This window comes from Athene cunicularia, assembly GCF_003259725.1.
Source record: "Athene cunicularia isolate RWA chromosome 3 unlocalized genomic scaffold, athCun1 chr3_part1, whole genome shotgun sequence".
In the NCBI taxonomy this organism is placed as follows: Eukaryota; Metazoa; Chordata; class Aves; order Strigiformes; family Strigidae; genus Athene; species Athene cunicularia.
Window position 1 is genome coordinate 10,760,647 of NW_020799097.1, and position 21,505 is coordinate 10,782,151.

Sequence of the window (21,505 nt, forward strand, 5' to 3'; positions counted from 1 at the left end):
ATGAAACAGAGGAGACTGTATCCTTCAGTTGTATGTGACTATTGAAATGAATGTGTTATAAGTATATGAAATACACTGAGTTGCGTATAATGTAAACAACTGTACTGCTCACATGTTAAGCATCATCAGTAAGCCTTCTTATCCAGTATTTACATTTATACTAAAAAGTATTCTGCAGACACTGGGTAGCTTACATAATCCTCTTGGTTTCAAAGAAATAAAATCTGTTCAACCAATCTTCCCCCATCTGTGTCTCATAGCACTGCTCTTCTTTATGGCAGGCTTATAGCTCCCTCCAGAGTTCTGTTCTGTGCTAAAATACAGGAAAGAAATGAGATTCACTGTAAAAGAATCAGAATTTGTGCTCGCAGCCTGTTATCTGTACGACTCGGTGTTTCACTAATATGCTGGGCTGCACAATTCTTTTGAATTTTCTGTTTTGTCTGATAGCATACTGATTTACTTGTAGAATTTGAAGACATTAGGGGATTTGCTGAATAGGTTGCTACGTTTTTCTGTGCCTTTTCATGTGCATTAACTGGTTTTCAGAAAGATGGAATAAAGACTTGTAAAAGAGGAAAAAAAAAAAGCCACAATACAGTCAAAATAGCGTATTATGAAGAATAATGTAATGGTTTGGGTGCATAGATTTTTTTTTTTCTTTGTTCACCTAACATTAACAGCAGGAATGAGATACTCAATTTATCCATGTGTTCTAAATGGGCTTAGGGCTAAAGGAAAGAAAATGCCCTGCCTTCCTACACTGTGATCTTTGGATGCAATAAAGTAACACTAAGTGCACGCTCTGATAAATATTTACCTTGCTGCCATGCAGATAAAGAATTGTTATTTGTCCCAGCTGTTAACTAAGATACAAACAGCATTTCTAGGTCTTGTCTAACTCAAAATTTTGTTGACATTTTTAATGTGGTTCCAATCAAGGAATCTCTTCTAGATTGTCAACTTCTGAGTATTTATTTGTATTTGAATTATTACAAATATGTCAAATATGGAGGTATTGTTATAGATCATCTTAGAGTTTTGAGATATTCCTGAACTGGTCATTAACCTGAAAATTTGTCTTTGCACTTTTGATGTCTTCTGCATTAGCGCATGGAAATTTGCTGAAATGATAGGGAGAAAAGTGTTAATTTGAAAATCAGAACTTGTAAAGAATTTCTTTGTTCTTATGAACAAGGCCTCAGTGAAATTTCTTAGCAATTAATGAAAACTGGTTCTTTGTTGTATGTGGTGTGGATTTTGTTTTGGGTTTGTTTGCTTTTTTTCTTTTAACCTATGGAGATATGGCTTCATCCATCTAGGAGAAAGTTTACAAATTAGCATCCAGTCCAGTACTTGCTGCTCTAATTTTACAACCTTTTGGGTTTCGTGACAGGGCCGTTGTTTGTCACAATGACCAAAACGCATGTGATAGCAGCTTCAAAAGAAGCATTTTACATCTGGCAGTATCGTGTGGCCAAGAAGCTCACAGCAATGGAAATTAATCAGGTAGCACGGACCAGAAAAGAAGGCAGGGAAAGGTTTGTCTTCAGGCTTTGTCATTTTTCTTCCTTTGCATTGGTATCATTGATACAGGTGGATTCTCCCATACCTAAAATGTGAACTCTTTTGTTTTCTCATTTTTCTACTCAGCTGTGTTGACTTGCAGGCTTGTAAGATTAAATACTAAAGAACAATTTTTCATAACAAATGTATGTTTGTTACCCAGATCTCTTAGACTTTCTGGATTAGTTCCTGTTCAGTGTCTCCATTTGCTCACTGCGTGCTTCCCTTACAGAGCTACGTGTCTTGATGCTTTTTTTTCCTGCTCCCCTTTTTCTCCTCAATACTCTTAGTTTCTAGGCAGCTATATTCCCTCTGATAACTTTAACTGCTGCTTGCGTGTCAATGGCTGTAAGGACATAGTCTGTCCAGCTAGTTCTTTAAATACACTTGTGTCTGTATCATTGATGTCTAATCCCATATGGACCTTTATCCTCTCGAACTAAACAAGCCAAAGTTGTCAACATCTGTTTCCAAAATATCTCCTCCTCAGGCACTCATGAGTGGCTTTAATCTGTCACCTCCACAAGCTTGCAACTTCGTTACAGGTTTCTTTTATTTTGTGGTTTTTAATGTTTTTTTCCATAGAGATGCTATAGCATCTTTCTGTAAAACTACCATCTCCTTTCACCATATAGCCATAAAAATTAGTAATTATTTGTACGTGGTGTAATAACTTTCATTGTTCTAGTACCTGAATGTCCTAGCCTTGGACAAGATTGTAATTCGACAGAAATACTGAAAAAGCAAGTAGTTGTAATTCAGTATAAACTATGATTTTAGCATTCTAAAACCTTTCCTAATGCTACCTTTTAAGGCAAAAGAGAAGTTATGATGAAGGATTGAATACAATAATGCGTAAGTTTTATGGATATGAAGGTGAAGCTCTTCATAAGTATGGAGAAGAGCCGGAGGAAATACAGAAATGCACATTTGCAAAGAGACAGTTGGAGTGGTTGATGGTTTGCAGGAACTTCTTGTTGCAGAATTAAAGTTTATAGATCATATAGGAATATAGACCATCAGGGGCTGTGGAAGTGAAAGCAAGTATTATATCTTTATATCAATACAAATTGGGGTTATCAAAGGGGATACTACTGGAACATAAGAACAGGCATGTTATTCTCTTTTCGAATTGTAATGGTTTCTTCTCCAAACTTGTATGCTATCAAAAATTATCCTTTCTTTGGACTGTCTTTTTGTTCTAACTTCCCTTTTCTACAGGATTTACCATATTGATGACACTCCTTCAGGATCTGCAGATGGACACCTTGATTACAGCAGAGCTATTGAAGTGAGTGATGTTTTTAACTAGTTTATTGTGGTGTCACTGGTAGCTTGAAAGAGAAGTAGTTACCATTGTTCTATTTATTAGTAGAAGTGGTCATATTTAAACTTTCTTTTACTTCTATCTTTTGTACATAAGTATTATTTTTCTCCCCTCTGGTTAGTGCATTGTTACTGTGTCATTATGTGTTGCTGGAAGCTATATATACACTAAACTGTAGGTGGTGTTGTTTGAATTCAGCTGGCAGCCAAACACCACACAGCCACTCACCCTCCCCCTGCCCAGGGGATGGGGCAGTGAGCTAGGAGGGTAAAGGGAGACTCATAGGTTAAGATAAAAACAGTTTAATAGTTGTAATAAAATAAAACAGTAACAATAATAGGAAGTAGAAACGGGTGGTGCACAATGCGATTGGTCACCACCCACTGACTGATACCCGGCCTGTTCCTGGCTGGTGATCCTGAAATACCAAAATCCTGCAATCACAATCCCAGAAGCGAGAGAGAACCTCCTTCTTCCTGGCTGCCCCTCCCTTATATACTGAGCATGACGTTACATGATAGGGAATATTTCACTGGCCAGTCCGGTCCTCTGGCTGTACTCCCTCCCATCTTCTTGTACACCTCTGCACAGGCAGGACATGGAGAGTTGGAGACTCCTTGATCTCTTAGCAACAACTGCAAACTTCAGTGTATTATCAGCATTCTTCTCACACCAAATCCCTTACTGAATCCAAAACACAGCACTGTTCTAGCTACTAAGAATAATAAACTCTGTCCCAGCTGAAACCAGCACAGTAGGGAGCATAAAAGTAGTATATTTTGGGGCACAGTATGTAGACACCTGTTGTCTTGTTGAGAAGCAGCTTCCCTTAATTAAACAAAGTATAAGCTTGTTGAAACTCAATAGCCCTTGTAATATTTTCTAGTATTTTCAGCCTTTTTCACTTTATGTATGTGTGTGCACCCACCTGCTTTTGTACTTACCAGTATACCTAAAATTAATTACAGGCCTCAAGTCAGGGATAGTTGCCTTCTTGTGTTTACTATTAAACACCTGTTACGTTGTGGGTTTCTTAGTTTTCTGGAGGAGGGGCAGGAGAAGAAGGGAAGCTGTTAATATTATTGTTATGATTCCCATAACAAAGGCTACTAATATCATAAACCATCCATATACTGTATACTGGCAAGGTTTGATAGCTCCTTTTCATGTGGATACTTAGCAACATTTAAATAAAACTTTTCTTTAGCAGTGCATTCTTACTGTTGCAATAAAAGCCATATCAATATCCATTTTATACTTGTATACTTCTAGGGAACAAGAGATCCAATTTGTGCAATAACAGCATCTGATAAAATACTACTTGTGGTAAGTTACATGATTAAAATAACTCCTAATTGCTTCTTGTACTTGTAGGCAGGGAATTCTTCTGCAGTGTGTTCATAAGCAGTCATAATTTCAAAGCATTTCTGAATTTAGAATTTACACAGATGAAATCTCTTTCCAGACGTCTTCAAAGGTAACTTTAATGGGTTCTTCTATTAACCTGGACTCTTCCTTTAGGAGGGATAATTCATTAAGTGCTTACAATCTTAAATACAGATGAGTAGTCTGAGTTAGTACTTATATGTAGGGTTTGATAAAGTCCATGTCAGCACTTAATTCTGTAATCTGAGTTCTGGGAAGTCTCTTCTAGGCTGTATGTAAATGCATGAACAGTTACAAAGAAATTTTAAGGTGATGACATTCCCTCTTCCCACTTCTGCTCTGTCACTTATCCAAATCCACCTTTGTCTAGGACAGCATATAAATAAAAAATCTTAAAGAGTTTATTGATGGAAAAATTCTCTCAATAAACAAGCATTGTTTTTTTTAGGGAAGAGAATCTGGCACTATTCAGAGATACAGTCTTCCTAGTGTTGGTATAGTACAGAAGTATACCCTGAACTGTCGTGCACATCAGCTGTCTTTAAACTGCAACTCCAGGTAAGTTAGGGATTTGCTTCTAACACATTTATCTGATTTTAAAATAAACCACTACAATTTGTGAAAATACTAATTCTATGAATGTATAATAATTATGTACTAATTTTACTTTAATATAAACTATTGATTGATTTTTGGTTTTATTAATGTTTGCTTAGCCATTTATTACTAAATAATTACATCTGACCAGTCATCAGATTGCTCTGAGAGACTGTGTTAGTAAAGCTCTCTTGTGTTTTAAACTCTTTAGGGTGTGTGTGAAGATTAAGGAAACACACACAAAAATATCTTTTTTTTATTAGATGAACCAAACATAAGCTTTCTGTGATCATGAAATGAATTGACAAAATTATGTCATAACCTGAAATTTTATATCTCTAAGGCTTCCTTCTATTTCCATGTGCTTCTAATGTGCTTTGTTCATCTCATGTTTATTTTTTGTTGTTTATAAGCTGTAGCTGGTGGCAATGCTTCTAGCAAGACTGGTTTTTCTGTGCTTCAGCTGTGCTAATACTGAAGTTGCTTTCTACTTCACAGCTATTTTTTTTACAAGAGAGTGCATGAGAGTCTTGGCAGAAAAGGCAAAAATATATTGACTAAAGAGGACTTGTAAGACAGTTTTAATCACTTCAAAGTAACTTTATAATTTCAAATAAAATTAATAATGCATATGTAGATTGCTGACCTTCTTAGGTATAGACCAAAAATGGATTGCTTCACTTAAAAGGCAAAAGATCTAGTCGGAGTTGCAGTAATTTTGTTTTGAAACCAAGCTGTCTGCTTCCTAAATGACTTTGTGCTAGTGAAAAAGTCTCCAGATCCATAAGTGTTTTGAAGTTAACTTTCTAAATTGCTTTTGAAAATTTAATAGGGATTAAGGGTGTCTAAATACCTTTCAGTATTTAACAATGCTTTTAAAATGGCTTTGTAGTAAATACAGGCTACTGTAATTCACTGAAGACCTTATGTAACTGGAAATTTTCCAGTGTAACCCTTCAGAAATTTTATTTTTTCCTATATTTTAAAAAACTTCAAAGATTAATTGGATTATACTTCATATTGTCTGGAAAAAACCTGAAGAATAACCTTTGTAGAAATGTAAGAAGTCCTGTTTTAGAGACTAGCGGTCTGCATCACTGTGCTGTCTTTTTAATTTAAGAATCTGCTTTATTGCCCCCTAAATAATGAAAACAATTTTGTTTGTTAATTTTAGGCTTTGGCAAGGGGCAGTACCTGCAATTTATTCAACTTGATATCTGAAGTAGTAAGGATCTTTAAAATGTTGGATGAAAAATGGACATATTCCAGAACCTTTACAGGGACAGATCCTGTATGAACAGATGAAAAACTTCTTTCCATATCTCTGGTCTCTCTCTGCTATTCAGAGAAATGAAAACCACATGCATCTCACTGAATCTATGGAATTATACTAATATTAGATTAAAGGGGAAATTTGGCATGAGTGTGCCAGTTTAGGGAACTATTTCAGATTTACAACCTTGAATAGTATTATTTAGCTGTCTTATTTTTTTCTTCCTTTGTTTTTCTGTAGTCGTGTTGCTATCATAGACCTTTCAGGTGTTTTGACTTTCTTTGACTTGGATACACGGGTAGTAGACAGTACAGGACAGCAAGTGATAGGTGAGCAGCTGAAACTGGAACGCAAAGATGTCTGGGATATGAAATGGGCCAAAGATAACCCAGATTTGTTTGCAATGATGGAGAAAACAAGAATGTATGTTTTCAGAAACTTGGATCCAGAGGTAAATATTAATTTATGCAAACTACTCATTTTACAAATTTGCTCGTAAGTTAATGACTCTGTGTTGAATAGTATTATTTTGGGGCTTTACTGTTCAATTAGGCAAGTGTTTATATAAATAAACTTGCTTCTGAAAAATCTCAAAATCTTGTCAACTCTAATGTGGGAGTGTTGTTTAGAAACAAGTAAGTAAAATGAACTATCAGTCCTAGAAAGATAAATATGCTGTCATATTTTTCTCAAATGTAGGAGATATTTTCAGGAGCATATTTCTTGTATGCTTTGGAAAATACAACACAATTTTAGTAAAGATATTTGTAGAACACAGTTCAGCTGAATCTAAAATTTGGCAGGTGTTCCTTTATTTCTTGTAATTTAGTTACAGAAAACATGAGGATTTTTAATTATGTTTGCGTATATGGAATTGTCAGTAATGTTAATGATTTTAGTATTTATTTCCTGTTGAAAATGCAATTAAATCCTAGGTTGTAGAAGAAAGTATCTTTATATCTAACAGATTTGGTTAGGATTTAATCAGACAGAATATAAGTTCATTCCTTTTTAATTTATTTAACTTTAAGGAACCTATACAAACTTCTGGATATATTTGCAACTTTGAAGATTTAGAAATCAAATCTGTTCTTCTGGATGAAGTATTAAAGGTAAGTATAATTTAATTTTGTAGGAAAAGTTGGTGTCTGTTGTAATGATTTAAACAATAGATATCTATGTTGTATCAAAATAGAGGTGACATGGAATAAAATTATGTTTCTTTATCCATTATGTTAGAATCCTGAGCATCCTAACAAAGATTACATCGTCAATTTTGAGATTCGGTCATTACGAGACAGTCGAGCATTGATTGAAAAAGTTGGTATTGAGGAATCTTCTCAATTCATAGAAGACAATCCACATCCCAGACTTTGGTAAAATCTCTTTATAAAACAACTTTGTTTAAATTTGTGTTCTTTTGTATTCTTTTCCTGTTCAGACAGATCTGGTATTAAAGTACAAAACCTCAAATCTAAACCAGCCAAAGCAGTATACACTTTCAACAGAATCATTTAAGAAAAAGGAAAAAAAAAAAAAGGCCCAGTGCTCAGTTGTAATCTTAAGGGCTGCTATTCTAACTGAGACTGTCTCTTCATTGGGCTGAATCACCTCTAGAGGAGTTTTACAGCGTTGAGGGTGGGCTAAAGGGAGCCTTGCAATTGGTGTGTTTGGGCAGTTTCAAGCTGTGTGGCATTTCACAGTATGGAAGAAAGTGACATTTCTGTTACTGAGTATTTGAGAATTTGTGTTTCAAGAGATGCTGAGCAAGTGTTCAAGACTCATCAGCAGCCATCTTAAAGAACTTGGGGCCAGTGCTTTCCCAGGCTCCTAGTTCTTGAATGCAAAAAAGTGGGCTCTTGTACCTAAAATGGAAGGCATGCTGTGTGTGTCACAGCAGTGGGTACAGGGCACATCCTTAGGACACCTTTTTGTTCTATGCTGTACGAGTCCTAAAATGCAGCGCTCCCTGCTTTAATGGGCAAATCTAAAGGAAATGAAAAAACTGTCAGAAAGCTAATTTTAAGTTGGTTAAACTAAAATTCAAATTGCTCATAAGTTGAGAGGGTATTTATTTATTTAATAATGAACCTTGATGACAAAGACCTTAAAACCCAGTAAAGGGAACACATTAGAACTATAACAAGATAAGAACTATTTGGACAGGCCATAAAGGACAGAAATGACAAAGGCTGGGTATGTTAATCATGTTGCAGCATCTCAGAAGTAATCTGAGAAAAGGAGATGGTGGCATGTTTAAACTAAGCATGGACTCTGCTATTAAACTGAACTTGAAAAGCCTGTACAGCAAACATGTAAGAGTCAACCTGTGAAAGCAGGAACCCTGGAAATGTATTAAATATCCTGTGTCATTATGGGCTGGGAGAGTTAGTGTCTTGGTAGATGATTTAATGAAAAGTCAGTAACAGAAACTAAAACTTCATTGACGTTACGTGTTGAATGATGCCAGTTCTCTTTAACTCTCTGGAGATTTACCTTTCTTAAGTACTTTTGGCTCTCTTTTGAAGCTAACTGATTTCTTGCAGTATTGGATATTTGGCTTGATTCAAGGGGGGGTGTGTGAGAGTTCTCTGTTAATTCTGACAGCTAAGAGGTGAATTGCTGAAAGACTGGCCAAGATAACTTGTTTTAAAAGTTTGTCCCAAAAAGCATTCCTTCCTATCCAGTTGTGCTTTCATCTCCATAGGTTATGTCTAACTTTATTAGTTTGAGTATGTAGAGTAAAATGTTTGTTTTGTGAGTTTTTACCAATATCTTGAACTAGCTGAAGATTTTTTTGAATTTTGAAGACAGTCATGCATTTTGCTAGTCGCATCTATTTATTGAATATAAAATGAGTATTAGTTTTGAAAGTCTGTCTCAGTAAAAGTTTTGTGTCATAAAATTACAAAATATAGGTCAAATGCTGTTCATCTTGCTCCAAATTTGCCATGATCTTCATTTGCATTATGTAAGGAAACGTATGGTATGTCACATTTATACAGAAGAGATGGATTAGAAGTGCTGGATAAAGCAAATATCCTATAGATCAGAATAGGACAGTGCCATTACTGCTAGAATGCAACAAACAGGATGATCTGTGTTGCAGATTGATTAAACTTGCCATACTTTTTTTTTTTTCTTGGTTTCATTGATGTCACTGATGAGCACTTGAGTTGAAGTGTTACTAACCTTCTCAAATTGATAAAAAAATACTGCCTATGCATGGTTTAGGTCACTGACTACAGCAGTCATATTGTTTTTGTCAGTGCCCTACTGCACTGACTTTGTTTCACAATGCCAATCAGCCAGTAAAATTCAAGAGCTCATTCAACCTGTTGATGGATGTAGGCTGGCCTGAAGGTAGAAATTATCTGTTTGCAGAACTAACCAATGGAGCAGTACCAGAACAAGGTTTCTCAGTCTGCTCTGCTCTCCCAGACGAGGAACATCCAGGTGGATTAGAAGGATAATTTAGGCTTTGTGGCCAATTTAGTTGGAGGCCTTCTGACTGAGGCTGCCCTCGAGGCTTAAAGTTGTGATATATGCATAGGTAGAAATATCTAAATGGAACTGCATTGAGACCAACAACGCATTTCACATAGGACAACTGTAATACTCAAACCCTGCGCAGTCCTCCCAAGCCAATGTCTGTTTGAACAGCTGAACAAAAGAATATTAGCAATTATTTGAACAACTTTCTCTAAGAAAGTACTGCATAGATCACAGAACCTACTGGGGACAAAAATACAACTGAAATAAGATTAGTTAGTAAATAATACAGTTGCAGTAACTTGAATATCTTCTTTAAATAATGACTAGTTAAATGGATGCTCATTTAATTTACTTTATAGCTGCTTTTCCATGTTATGTTGTTGGGTTTTTTTCCACACAGGCGTCTCCTGGCTGAAGCTGCTCTTCAGAAGCTGGATCTGCAGACTGCTGAACAAGCTTTTGTACGTTGCAAAGATTATCAAGGTATTAAATTTGTGAAGCGTCTAGGCAACCTGCAGAGTGAGTCAATGAAGCAAGCAGAAGTGGCAGCCTATTTTAGCAGATTTGAAGAGGCTGAAAGAATGTATCTGGATATGGACAGAAGGTAATTGAATGTAGTCATTTCAGCAGCAAATAAAAGAAAAAAAAAGTCTGGGAAAAAGGCTTGCCTTAATAAGGAATGGCTGTTCTAGCACTGAAGACTCTACCAGTTTCTGGAAAGACAAAAAGGATCAGATGGAGATAATTTTGTTGTATCCATAGATAACCAATTCTGTATGTAAATCAGCATATTCCAAACTTTGCAAAACCTCTGCTGCTTTAGGTAGTGCTGCGTTTCATAGAAGTTTTTTCACAAGTATTTTGTTGGTATTTCAACTGGGATTCCAAAAATACAAATAATCTTAACTAATGTTTAATTTATGTACTGTTGCTCTTAGCTAGTAGCCAAGTATGCATTCTTTCCAATTACATGTACAAACAACGGAGTTTTTAATGAACTGTAATGTCTGGATAGACAGAAAGGACTTTGGATGAAATTGTGGACCAATCAATGGAATTTTTTCTCAGGAATGAAAATAAATAAAGCAAAATTACAATATTATGGGGAAATGTAAATTAATGCTAAGTAATTAGCTAGAGCATTGTCTTTACTGAAAAAGGGTAATGAGAAATAATAAGCAGCATTTGTATGATGTGGCCTGTAGGTGGTGGTCAAACATGAATAAGCACGAATCACAAATGCACATGTGAAATTTTTAAGCTTTGATTAACAGAGCCATAAAAAAAGTAGGGAATGATGGAGAAGAAAAATATTTCTTCTTTCATACTGTAATGAGAAACCTTCCTCTTCCCCAGTAAGGGTGGGGGAGAAGGCAGGAGCTGGGGAAAGATGCACATTAGAGCCTGGTAACGGAAAATTTTCTTGCACATAATTAATTAGCTGATGGAAGTATGCTGGTTTGGAGTGGTGAACTGCCTCATAAGCACTTCAGTCACAGTACAACATCCATTTTCAGATACGACGTGTTCCCTTCCACATGGCTGAACAGAAATTTGGCCCTTATAGGATTCCAGAAATCAAAGACTTTTTTTTTTTTTTAATTTTTAAACTGGTTTCAACAGTAGAGCATCTTATTCACCAGCTACAAGAATAAGGTCAATACAGAATTCCCATATGTGTCTCATTACCACTATAAAAATCTTGATAAGGACCTACCATAAATCAGGCTGAAATAAGTCTATTTTTCCACTTTAATTTCTTTTTTTTTTTTTAAAGATGCTCTTATTTAGCTAACTGCACTGACTTGCTTTTGCCTTCCTTAATTCACTTCTAAGTTTAGGACATTATTAAAAGAAGTGTGTAGATCTCTCTCATTTACTTTCTATGCACCTGCAGAATTACTTCTATATGAAGTAATATAGAATTATTCTACATGGTGGAAAAAATGTGCCAGATGGACACATGGTGGGTCATATGTATGCATGAATAAGGAAAGACTATTTTCGAGTCCTTTCTCCTTCATCTAAAGTCATCTTGAACCTGAAAGAGAACTCTCTGAGATCCATTTTTTTACATCTCAGCTTTTGCCTCCATTACTCCTTGCTCCTTGGCCTTTCTCCTCCCCTCTCTTCTGCTTTTAGCCTTTTCTAGCTGCTGCCATCCATTGTAGCAGCAGTGAAAGGTAAAGAATGGCATACAGAATAAGGAAACCTGAAGTAACGTCAGCCCAACTGTTTCACCAGCTGCTCATTTAACTCCTCATACAGGGGAATGGTTAATAGGGAAGTGTGTATGTATGATATAACGTGAGCTCTCAGCGTATTTGCTTTTATGGAATACTGTTTAAATTGCAAACAAGGTATCTGGGATCACTGTGAAACCTGTGTTGTAGGTTATGAGCAAGAAAATACTTTTGGATGCTTTTCTCAAGACTTTTGTTAGTTATTTGATTGTCTTTGAGTTTTTCCTGCTATTTTCTGTTTATACTAGAGATCTTGCCATTGGACTACGGATAAAACTGGGAGATTGGTTTCGAGTATTGCAGCTATTGAAAACTGGCTCAGGTGGTTCAGATGATGCCCTTCTTGAACAAGCATACAATGCTATTGGAGATTATTTTGCAGACCGTCAGAAATGGTATGTTCTATAGAGGAACTATTAAGAAGGAAATTATAAAACTGATAACAAGACTTAATTTATGAGGAGGGACAGGCATCAGGAAAGTCAGGATGCAGTACATGGGATAATTCTGGAATAGTGAAATTCAGCTCGGACCTTTATGGTTCCATTGCTGTATGTACCTTTAAACAGAGAGCTGTCAATCAGCTATCTAAAGAATAAAGGTGATAAAAATCTCAGTTTTGCCAGAAGTTTGTGCTTCAAAGGAGGGCAGGAGAAGAGAAATACCTATGCAGTTCTAGTAGGCTGGATATAGAAAGTACTAAAGAAAAAAAACCAAAACAGTTAAAAGTAGGGGAGAATTATTAAACATCGGTGAATTTCAAAAGTAACCACAAGCTTTCTAGAATGCTTAAACCCACAAATATTTGAAACATCCAGAGTTCTCTCTGACCTGGATCTGTCTCCAGCTATTGTCCAAACTGGCCACCCAAGGAAGATTTTTAAGAAAAATGTATGCATGTAATGGTATTTCTCCAGAACACATTTTGAAGTCAGGTACTTACTGAACCAGAAGTGACATCTTCGTAGTTAATAACTTGTAGAGAAATTTTCTTTCATTAACTTTTTCTTGTTGCCTTCTAAGCCCATGTAAACTTTTAGCATCCAGAGCATGCTATCTCATAGAGTTCCTCAGCTCCACTATGTATTGGAATTACTCAGACTATATTATCACCAAGAACTTGGGTCTCAAAGCAGTCGAAAACTTGTGCTTAGATTTTGAAAGCTGATTTTTTAGATGTTTTCCGTAACTTTGAAGAATGGTGTTGGAGATCTTAGTGCTTGTGTTTTAAAATATGGAGGCACAATAGTAAAGCCTTTTTCTGAAAGTTTAATTGTAAGTTGTTGTCCATTTATCACCCATGATCTGTGCAGATGTGGAAATACATTTTTAAGATTCCTTGACTTCCTAACTTTATGCTAGTCAGAGAATCAGTCTTGCTACTACTTCAATATAATGATTGCTGAAAATGACAACTTTTAGTGCATTTTAGAAAAAAAAGTGAAATTCTAGCTACAAAGGTTATCTCAAGTGAAGTTACCTATTTAAAATAATGCAATTTTAAATTTACAAATGCAAAAAGCTTACACAATGAGAAGCTTCACTTCTGCTTATGTATCAGAAGCCACCACTTTTTTTTTTTTTCTCTTATTAGGTTAAATGCTGTACAGTATTATGTACAAGGACGAAACCAGGAACGTTTAGCCGAATGTTACTACATGCTAGAAGACTACCAAGGACTGGAGAATCTAGCTAACTCACTTCCAGAGAATAATAAATTGCTCCCTGTAAGCAAAAGGCACCTTTATTTTTTGTTGTCTTATGCTCAGCTATTTATTTAAAATTTCCCATCTTGGGAGGGTTAAGAAAGAAAGGAAAAAATGCAGTATATGACCTATTCACTTAAGCATAATGGTGTTACTTTGATACTGATCTCTAATATTACTGTTGTTTTCATACTCCCATTCTTCCTTTCCCTTATTGTCCAGTTTCCCCAGAAAGATCTGATTATTTATCGTAACTTATGGCTACATGGCTAAGTCATAACTTACTGTTACCCTCCACAAATTCTGGCATTTCTTTCTAAAATAGCTGTGCTTCACTAAGAAGTCACTCCTCATGGCTGGAAACTTTAGCTTTATTTTTTCATGTTCCTCAAAGTCTTCCTGATTGCCATCCCTGGTTTAACTTCTTGCGTGGTGGCTTTGTGGGAATGCTAATGTACAATGAACACTGAAGATGCTCTGCTGAAAGGAGGGGAAGTAGGTGGTATAGCCTGAAATGACCTACTAAGTAATAGGTAATTTAAAACTATGGTATGTTTGGTTAATCCAAAATGCTTTAAAAAATGCAAAAATGCCACACTCATTGAATGCGATTTTCAGTTGTTTGAACAAAGCAAGACAGCACTTTATTTATAATCTCTTTTCGATATCAAAGTTTTGTGATACTCTAGTAAGAACACAGTCTTTCTGCTATGATTTGATTTGAAAGAAAAATTTTTAAATAGCTTTTTTTAATTTAGAAGCAGTGTGCAAACGTAGCAACACTGTTCTGCAGTTTTACAACAGTGCGTGTTGTCTTCACAGAATCCATGAAGCAAACAACCCCTTTCCCCCAACTTCTTGGAATTGAATTAAACAATGACATAATAGTATGGCAGTTGCTATGCAACGTACTAAAAATCTGAAGTGAATTTAACATGGTGCTGATGCTTTTTGCAGGATATAGCTTATATGTTTGTAAGAGTGGGGATGTGTGAACAAGCTGTGTCAGCCTTTCTGAAATGTAATCGACCAAAGGATGCGGTAGATACCTGTGTACATCTCAACCAGGTAAAACAGCAGTAGATAATCTGCTTTACCAATACCAATTTAACAGTGAGATTTCTGTCCTAATGCCCAGTTAAATAGAAGTCCTTGCTAAGTGTCTGATGATTTGTCATGATTCCTGGAAAATATTTCAGGGCTTCAGCCAGTTATCTGAAATTAGGATGAGACCATTGGAGGGATAAAGGTATGTGCAACAGTGCTACTTCTGCAGCTGTGTGGTTAGCATGCTCAGCACACAGACATTCCTGGCCTTTGTAGAGCTAGGCTATGCTTCCTCCTGATGGGATGGGAGGAAGACCAGAGAGCTTCTGGCTGCTCATTTTCCACGTTCCTCTCCTTGTACAGATGCAAATATATTTGTGGCTGCGTTAGGATGTAGCTAGAAAAGAACTGATCTGAAAAATTGATCTGTATGTTTACAGCTAGGGCTGTTCTCCAGTATGACTTACCTGTACAAATGTCTGTGTCAACACAAGTAAGAGAGAAACTGAGGATGGTTATGAGCAACTTGATGTATGTGAATGGCAGGACTGGCTAGTGCTGGTCTTACGTGAACAGTTTCCTAGTTTATGGATCTGAAGGGCTATTAAGTATGACATTCAGCTGTTTCTCAGTCCTGTCAAACTTATGACCTGGGGCAAACACAACAGCCAAACTGTTGAAGATCAGGAAACTTCACAGACAAAATTAGGTGTATAGAAGGATAAGTAAAGTGTTATTGTTTAAGCCTTAAGCTTATGGGCTGAAGTCCTCTTTTAGACATGCTTTTAAGAGTCTGGGTTTTCGTAATACCAGATGTGTTGAAACCCATGTGTCCAGCTATGAGCAGCAATGAAGTGATTTCGCAAAGCTTTTACCAAAGCAGAAGCAACTGCTTTGTATGTGGTTTTGGACAGAGGTCCAGCCATTTGTTTCACAGGCCTTCTGTATCACATGATTTGCAATGATGATAGCATTTGCATTCTCCTGCTCTTTACTTCAATTTTATAGTAGCCTGGTTCTAATGGTGATGAAGTTGCACACTATTCATGGATAACCGGCTTGTTCTGAGAATGTATTTGAAAAAATGAGGTTAATAATTGTCTGCTTTCATTTCTAGTGGAATAAAGCTGTGGAGCTGGCTAAAAATCACAATATGAAAGAGATTGGATCCTTGTTAGCCCGATATGCAAGTCACTTACTGGAAAAGAATAAAATCCTTGATGCGATAGACCTTTATCGTAAAGCAAATTATTTCTTTGAAGCTGCTAAACTCATGTTCAAGGTACTGCAGGTTGTGTTTTTAGGTCAAATAACTAAGTTTTGAACTAGCTCTTGCTGTTTCTATGCTATTTTTAGTTTCTTGATGTTATTTTAGTGTTAACAATGTCCACGCAGTAAGCAAATTGTTATTATACAGGATACTGCAAGTATGAGTCCAACTCCTAAGTTCAGGTATATCTGAAATAGTTACCCTGGATGTCTTCTGTAGCCAGTGGAGAGGACACTTGCAGGACACAAGTCATCTGATTTATTTTGAGACTTTCACTTCAGAATGATATGAACTGCACCTCAGAAAAGGTCCTGCTGCACTGCATTGCCTAGTAAAGGAGCATAATAGACTGGCCTGGGTGCAATGTCTACATTATTTTATATGTTGTGTGGATTGGTTTTAACTCATTCATTTTTAAAAATAGCAATGTCATTAACTAGAAGTTAAATTTTGGTATTGCTTTAATTGGTACCTTCAATTAGAAACTGCTGGGGTATGCTTTTATGATAAAGATGTTGCTTAGATGTGGTTTGGCTGCAGAGATTTCTGTACATAGCTTATAATGTCTGTAAGAGTGATATGTAATTTTTACAGCAAATATAGTGAAAAAAAGAAATAAAAGTTACTTTCAAAAGCCAATCTTCTTTTCTGGGAAAACCATCAGACCTTACTGAAAGCTATGTATTTCTTAAACTACAGTGTTTAAACATCACTTTTTTAGTTTATATTAAGTCAATAGACTTATACATGTTTACACTGATTTATTCTTCCTGAGAATCTGGCTTTATATACTTGTTAGCTAAATAAATATAGAATAATGTGCATTCTTCACTTTGACATTTTCATGTATAGTTTTGTTTGCAGTCTAAATTATTACATTCAAATGCAGAATCGTTTTTTGGCATGACTTCCTGGGCTTGTACAAGCATGCAATTGTTCAAGAGAATGAAGTGACTCTTCTAGTAATTGGTTTGGGTTTTGTTTTTTTTTAAAATCTACATTAAATTCCTTGGGTTTGTTTTTAAGATTGCAGATGAGGAGTCAAAGAAAAGGACAAAGCCTCTGCGAGTTAAAAAGCTTTATGTATTATCAGCCTTACTTATAGAACAGTGCCATGAACAAATGCAGAATGCACAAAGAGGAAAAATTAAAGGAAGAAGTTCAGAGGTAGAGTGTCTTTTTTTTTTTCTTTCTGAGTTCTGGTATGTGCTACCTAGTCAGAACAAATAAAGCTATCTTCATGTGAGGCTGTTATTTTTAATAATCCTTTTTCCTGATAAGAACAAAGCTTTCCTTAAAGCAAGTTCTTTAAATGTATTGTTTATTATTTTAAAATATTTAAATCATATGTATTAATAGATACTTTTCTTCCTAAGTTTAATGTCTTTTTTTCTTAATGTTTTCACTATATCAATGAAAATCATACTAAGAAACTCCAGAATTATTTTTTTTTTCCTATGAGACTCTCACTTTCCTTTCGAGTAAGTATCAATCCTGAGGAGAGATCTGTGATTAGGTTAAGCTATGTTGGCTATAATTTAGTAGGGAGATGGCTCCAGATATGGGGGAAGCAAATGGAAGAAAATTTTTTTTTATGCTCACACTTTCATCCTCATATGCACAAATGAAATAGTTTAAACAAAGTTTTGAGAGATCTGGTGTTGAAATGCAGTATTAATCCAAACTATGAACCAGTCTGCAGATGTGCACAGAATATATTTGTACACATGTATATGATATTTATCTTTGAAAATCTGCACCATATGTTCTGCCTATGCACTGTATAAAATGCCTAACAATGTTCACTTAGGTCCATGTATTTGTATTTTCCCTAGTTAACACAGAGTGTGGTGTAATCACCAAGTACAGAAAAGTTCTTTTGATATATCCCCATTTCCTGCTATATCTGTTCCATATAAAAATTACTTGTGATACTGTTTTGTTTTCAGACTGCTTCAGCTTTGGCTGGTTTTCTAGAAGAAGATGTTCTTTCTTCAACAAACCGCTTTGCAGACAATGCTTGGCGAGGAGCTGAGGCTTACCATTTTTTCATACTTGCACAAAGACAGCTCTATAAAGGTTCTGTAGATGCAGCACTTAAAACAGGTAGGATTTCATTTTTAACCATGTAAAGAAACTGTTCTAATTTTACAGATCTGCACAGCACATAATTTCATTTATAGCTGGCACATTATTCTTGCTAGATGCATGGAATTTAAAAAACAAAACCATGTAATGAATTGAATATGGCTGCAGTCAAGATACCTGAAAAGTGTTTTCTTGGAGATGATGCAAATCTGACTTACCAAATATTACCTGGTTAATTTGCACAATCTCTGCAGATGTTCTGTTGACTGTTTTGTTTCTTTCTTTAAATTATAAGGCATGCTTGAATTCACATCAGATCTCCCTGTAGAGCTTCATAAAAAAAACTTGTGGGAGTTAAAAAACCCAAGCAAATAGTGCCCTATACTCTGTCCAAGTAATGAAGGTCCATTTCAAATACTTCCAACACATTTTTTAAAAAAGTGTCTCCAAAAGACACTTTAATTTCCCAGTCAAATAGCCTTTTATTTATTTTTTAAGAAGCGTTAAATCACGCATGCTTCACAGTCATGTCAATTAAAAGACTTCAGTTCATTGTGTCCAATTTGTGAGATTAATACTGTCTACTAGTAGCAAATATTTCATACAGACGCTTGCACTTTACAGAAGACATGTAAAAATTTCCATGGATTTTTTTTTTTTTTTTTCATTTCTTAGCTCTTCATTTGCGAGATTATGAAGACATTATCCCTGCAGTTGAAATCTATTCCCTTTTGGCACTCTGTGCATGTGCAAATAGAGCATTTGATATTTGTTCAAAAGCCTTTGTTAAGCTGGAATCTTTGGAAACTCTTAGGCCAGAGCAGAGGCAACAGTATGAATACCTTGCTCTAGAGATATTCACAAGACATTGTCCGAAGTATAACAAAAAATCTGATCTGGATGACGTTCTTGAGAGGTGGGTTTATGTTTATATGATATTATAACAATGCTAGCACTTTTTTCTGCTATTGTCTGTATTTTGCGTTTTAGCAGGTTTTGTGTGACCAAGGTAATAGTTGCTTTGCTATTTAAATCAGATATTGGGCAAAAACAATGCCAGCATTAGCCAGTTTGCAGAAAGGGTAATGTAACACTATTTTATTTGGGAGAATAGACACTGAATGTATTTGAGGAACTGAACATAAAGATATAACTTCATCTTAATTTGAAATGCATATGGACAGAGCACGGGTGTTATAGGCACTTTGATAAGGTGTGACATGCCACTAATGGTACACCTGTTTGCATCACCATTGTGGTAGAAGGCTGAGGCTCATCACTCTCTACAGCTACCTGAAAGGACATTGTAGAGAGGTTGGTGCTGGTCTCTTCTCACGCTCACAGGGGATTAGTCACAGAACACCAGGGAATGGCTTTAAACGCCAACAGGGGATGTTCAGACTGGACATTAGGAAAAAAAAATTTCTCAGAACGAGTGGTCAGACAGTGGAATAGGCTGCCCAGGGAGGTGGTGGAGTCACCATCCCTGGATGTGTTTAAGGGTCGTTTAGATGAGATGTTGGGGGATATGGTGTAGGGCAGAACTTTGTAGAGCAGGGCTGATGGTTGGACTCGATGATTCCATGAGTCTTTTCCAACCTGAATGATTCTGTGATTCTATGAAATGTCAACAAGTGAATATTAAACCATTATTAACCGGTGAGTCCCCAGTGTTTTGAGATTACCTAAATCTAAATGATGTGAAAAGATGAATGTGTTAAATGAAAAAATTAGAATATGGAGGGATGCTTAAGGGGCAAGTCCTTGCAGTAGCTGTACACACAATGGTGCCTTTGACATGTTTCCGGTGAACAGCTTGGGATTTGTTGAGTATGGAAACTGTGAGTCAGTTTTAATGAATAGGAATTTAACCTGTCTTGTTTGATTTTACTGTGCAGATGTACAGAATCTCTCTAGTGGCTTTTATGTTGACTCTTTGGAGGAATAAATGTAATAGTAGTGCAGGTGTCTAATTGGACCTTACCTTTATATGACCTTTACTGCTTCTTTTCACTTAAGTTTTTAGATCTGCTGGCCCAGATCTGTTGACTGTATGGTTCTGGGGCTGTGCATTCTGTGTGTGAAGATCTACGTTAACTATGTTAACAGTGAAGGGTTATGTGATTTAATAACTTATAATCAAAAAATGGCTCACATCTGAAAAGAGAAGCAGCATCTTACAGATCAGCATCACAAGTTTTGTATTTAGCTGTAGGTAAACAATTGGGTATTTATGCTGGTTTGCAAATTTCTAGAAAACAAGTATTTGTTGCTATTTTAAAACCATGTTTTTATTCTTTCAGCTTATTTACTTTTTTTTTTTTTTTTAAACAGTGGAGATGAGAAACTGCCTGTATGTGTTGCAACAGGTGAACCTATCCTGGAGTATCGATTCTGGATGTGCAGTGTGTGTAAGCATTCTATGAAAGCCAAAGAAGCAAGCAATTATAACTTCTGTCCTCTGTGTCACAGTAGAGCATAGCAGAGGATAAAGGACTCTTCATCCTCATATCTTGTCTCCTAAAAATACTCTCCAAAATGCTTCCAATGTACTATATTTTAAAATACAACTCAGGTACTGTATTGGAACAGATAGTGCCACTATTAGAGAAGCATTTAAAAAAAACAAACCCAAACCCCAAAACAACCAACCAGAACCTACAAGAGTTTATTAGTTCCATTTATGTGAAGAAATAACTGTTTACTCCATTTTTTTGGTTACATTTTTTTACAAAGGTGTAAAGTAAAAGCATTCTTTTCCAATTGCAAATTGATCCTCATTTCAAAACTATGTGAATTGAATGTAGGTTCATGCTAATACATTTTACTCTGAGCAAGCTCTAGGTTTGGTGGGTTTTGTTGTAACTCCAAAGGAAATTATTGGGTTTTCTCAAAATTTGCAAGTTTTTGAAGGAAGTAATTCCCGAGTTTAAATAATGCAATAGTAGTTCTGATAATATTTTTATATTATCAGGAAATAATTTTCTCTACTACTGTTTTATTAGTAATGGTACCACTTTAGGCATACATTTGTGCTGTTTCCTTTTGCCAAGTGTATTTAAACCCACTATAGCAATAAAGGGCTTACAAACAGCAATCAGTGCCACTAGTCTGCATCTGTGTTCTTGAGCTTTGGTGATGTCTTCAACCACTTAAGGAAACCTCTGTGAACTTTTAAGATTGGAATCTGGAAATGAGATGCTATTTTAAGTAGCTTGAAGAGAGCAGCTGACATCTGTTGAACAGATTTCAAGAGTCGAACTGTCATCCTTGTTATACACGAAGGTTTAAGGAACGCTGTTTTACTTAGAGCTGCGCTGTTCTATGTTATTGCTGGGTTGGAGCCTCTGCTCTGGAAGCGCCGCAGACCCGCGCCCACACTGAGCTCTGCCCCGGGACCAGCCGGCGCTTGGCAGCCCGGCAGCAGCCGCTCGACGGGGCGGAGAGCAGGAGGCCTCTTCTGCGCCGTCATCCCTCACGGCAAGTAAAGCCCTCGGTCAAGCTCAG

General features: G+C 36.1%; 1 protein-coding gene across 2 annotated transcripts in view; it reads left to right on the top strand.

Moving 5' to 3' along the window:
• WDR35 (WD repeat domain 35) overlaps positions 1 to 20,629 on the top strand; it is a 46,422-nt gene extending 25,793 nt beyond the window's left edge. For both annotated transcript variants that reach the window (XM_026845194.1, XM_026845195.1), the window contains 16 exons: positions 1,397 to 1,541; positions 2,788 to 2,857; positions 4,166 to 4,219; positions 4,728 to 4,837; positions 6,390 to 6,600; positions 7,181 to 7,261; positions 7,389 to 7,525; positions 10,045 to 10,248; positions 12,136 to 12,282; positions 13,482 to 13,614; positions 14,551 to 14,661; positions 15,758 to 15,922; positions 16,937 to 17,077; positions 17,860 to 18,016; positions 18,674 to 18,914; positions 20,333 to 20,629. In XM_026845194.1, the coding sequence (XP_026700995.1) occupies positions 1,397 to 1,541; positions 2,788 to 2,857; positions 4,166 to 4,219; positions 4,728 to 4,837; positions 6,390 to 6,600; positions 7,181 to 7,261; positions 7,389 to 7,525; positions 10,045 to 10,248; positions 12,136 to 12,282; positions 13,482 to 13,614; positions 14,551 to 14,661; positions 15,758 to 15,922; positions 16,937 to 17,077; positions 17,860 to 18,016; positions 18,674 to 18,914; positions 20,333 to 20,480 (2,255 nt within the window). In that variant the 3' untranslated portion in view covers positions 20,481 to 20,629. The remainder of the gene's footprint in view (positions 1 to 1,396; positions 1,542 to 2,787; positions 2,858 to 4,165; positions 4,220 to 4,727; positions 4,838 to 6,389; positions 6,601 to 7,180; positions 7,262 to 7,388; positions 7,526 to 10,044; positions 10,249 to 12,135; positions 12,283 to 13,481; positions 13,615 to 14,550; positions 14,662 to 15,757; positions 15,923 to 16,936; positions 17,078 to 17,859; positions 18,017 to 18,673; positions 18,915 to 20,332) is intronic.
• Positions 20,630 to 21,505: the final 876 nt, after the last annotated feature.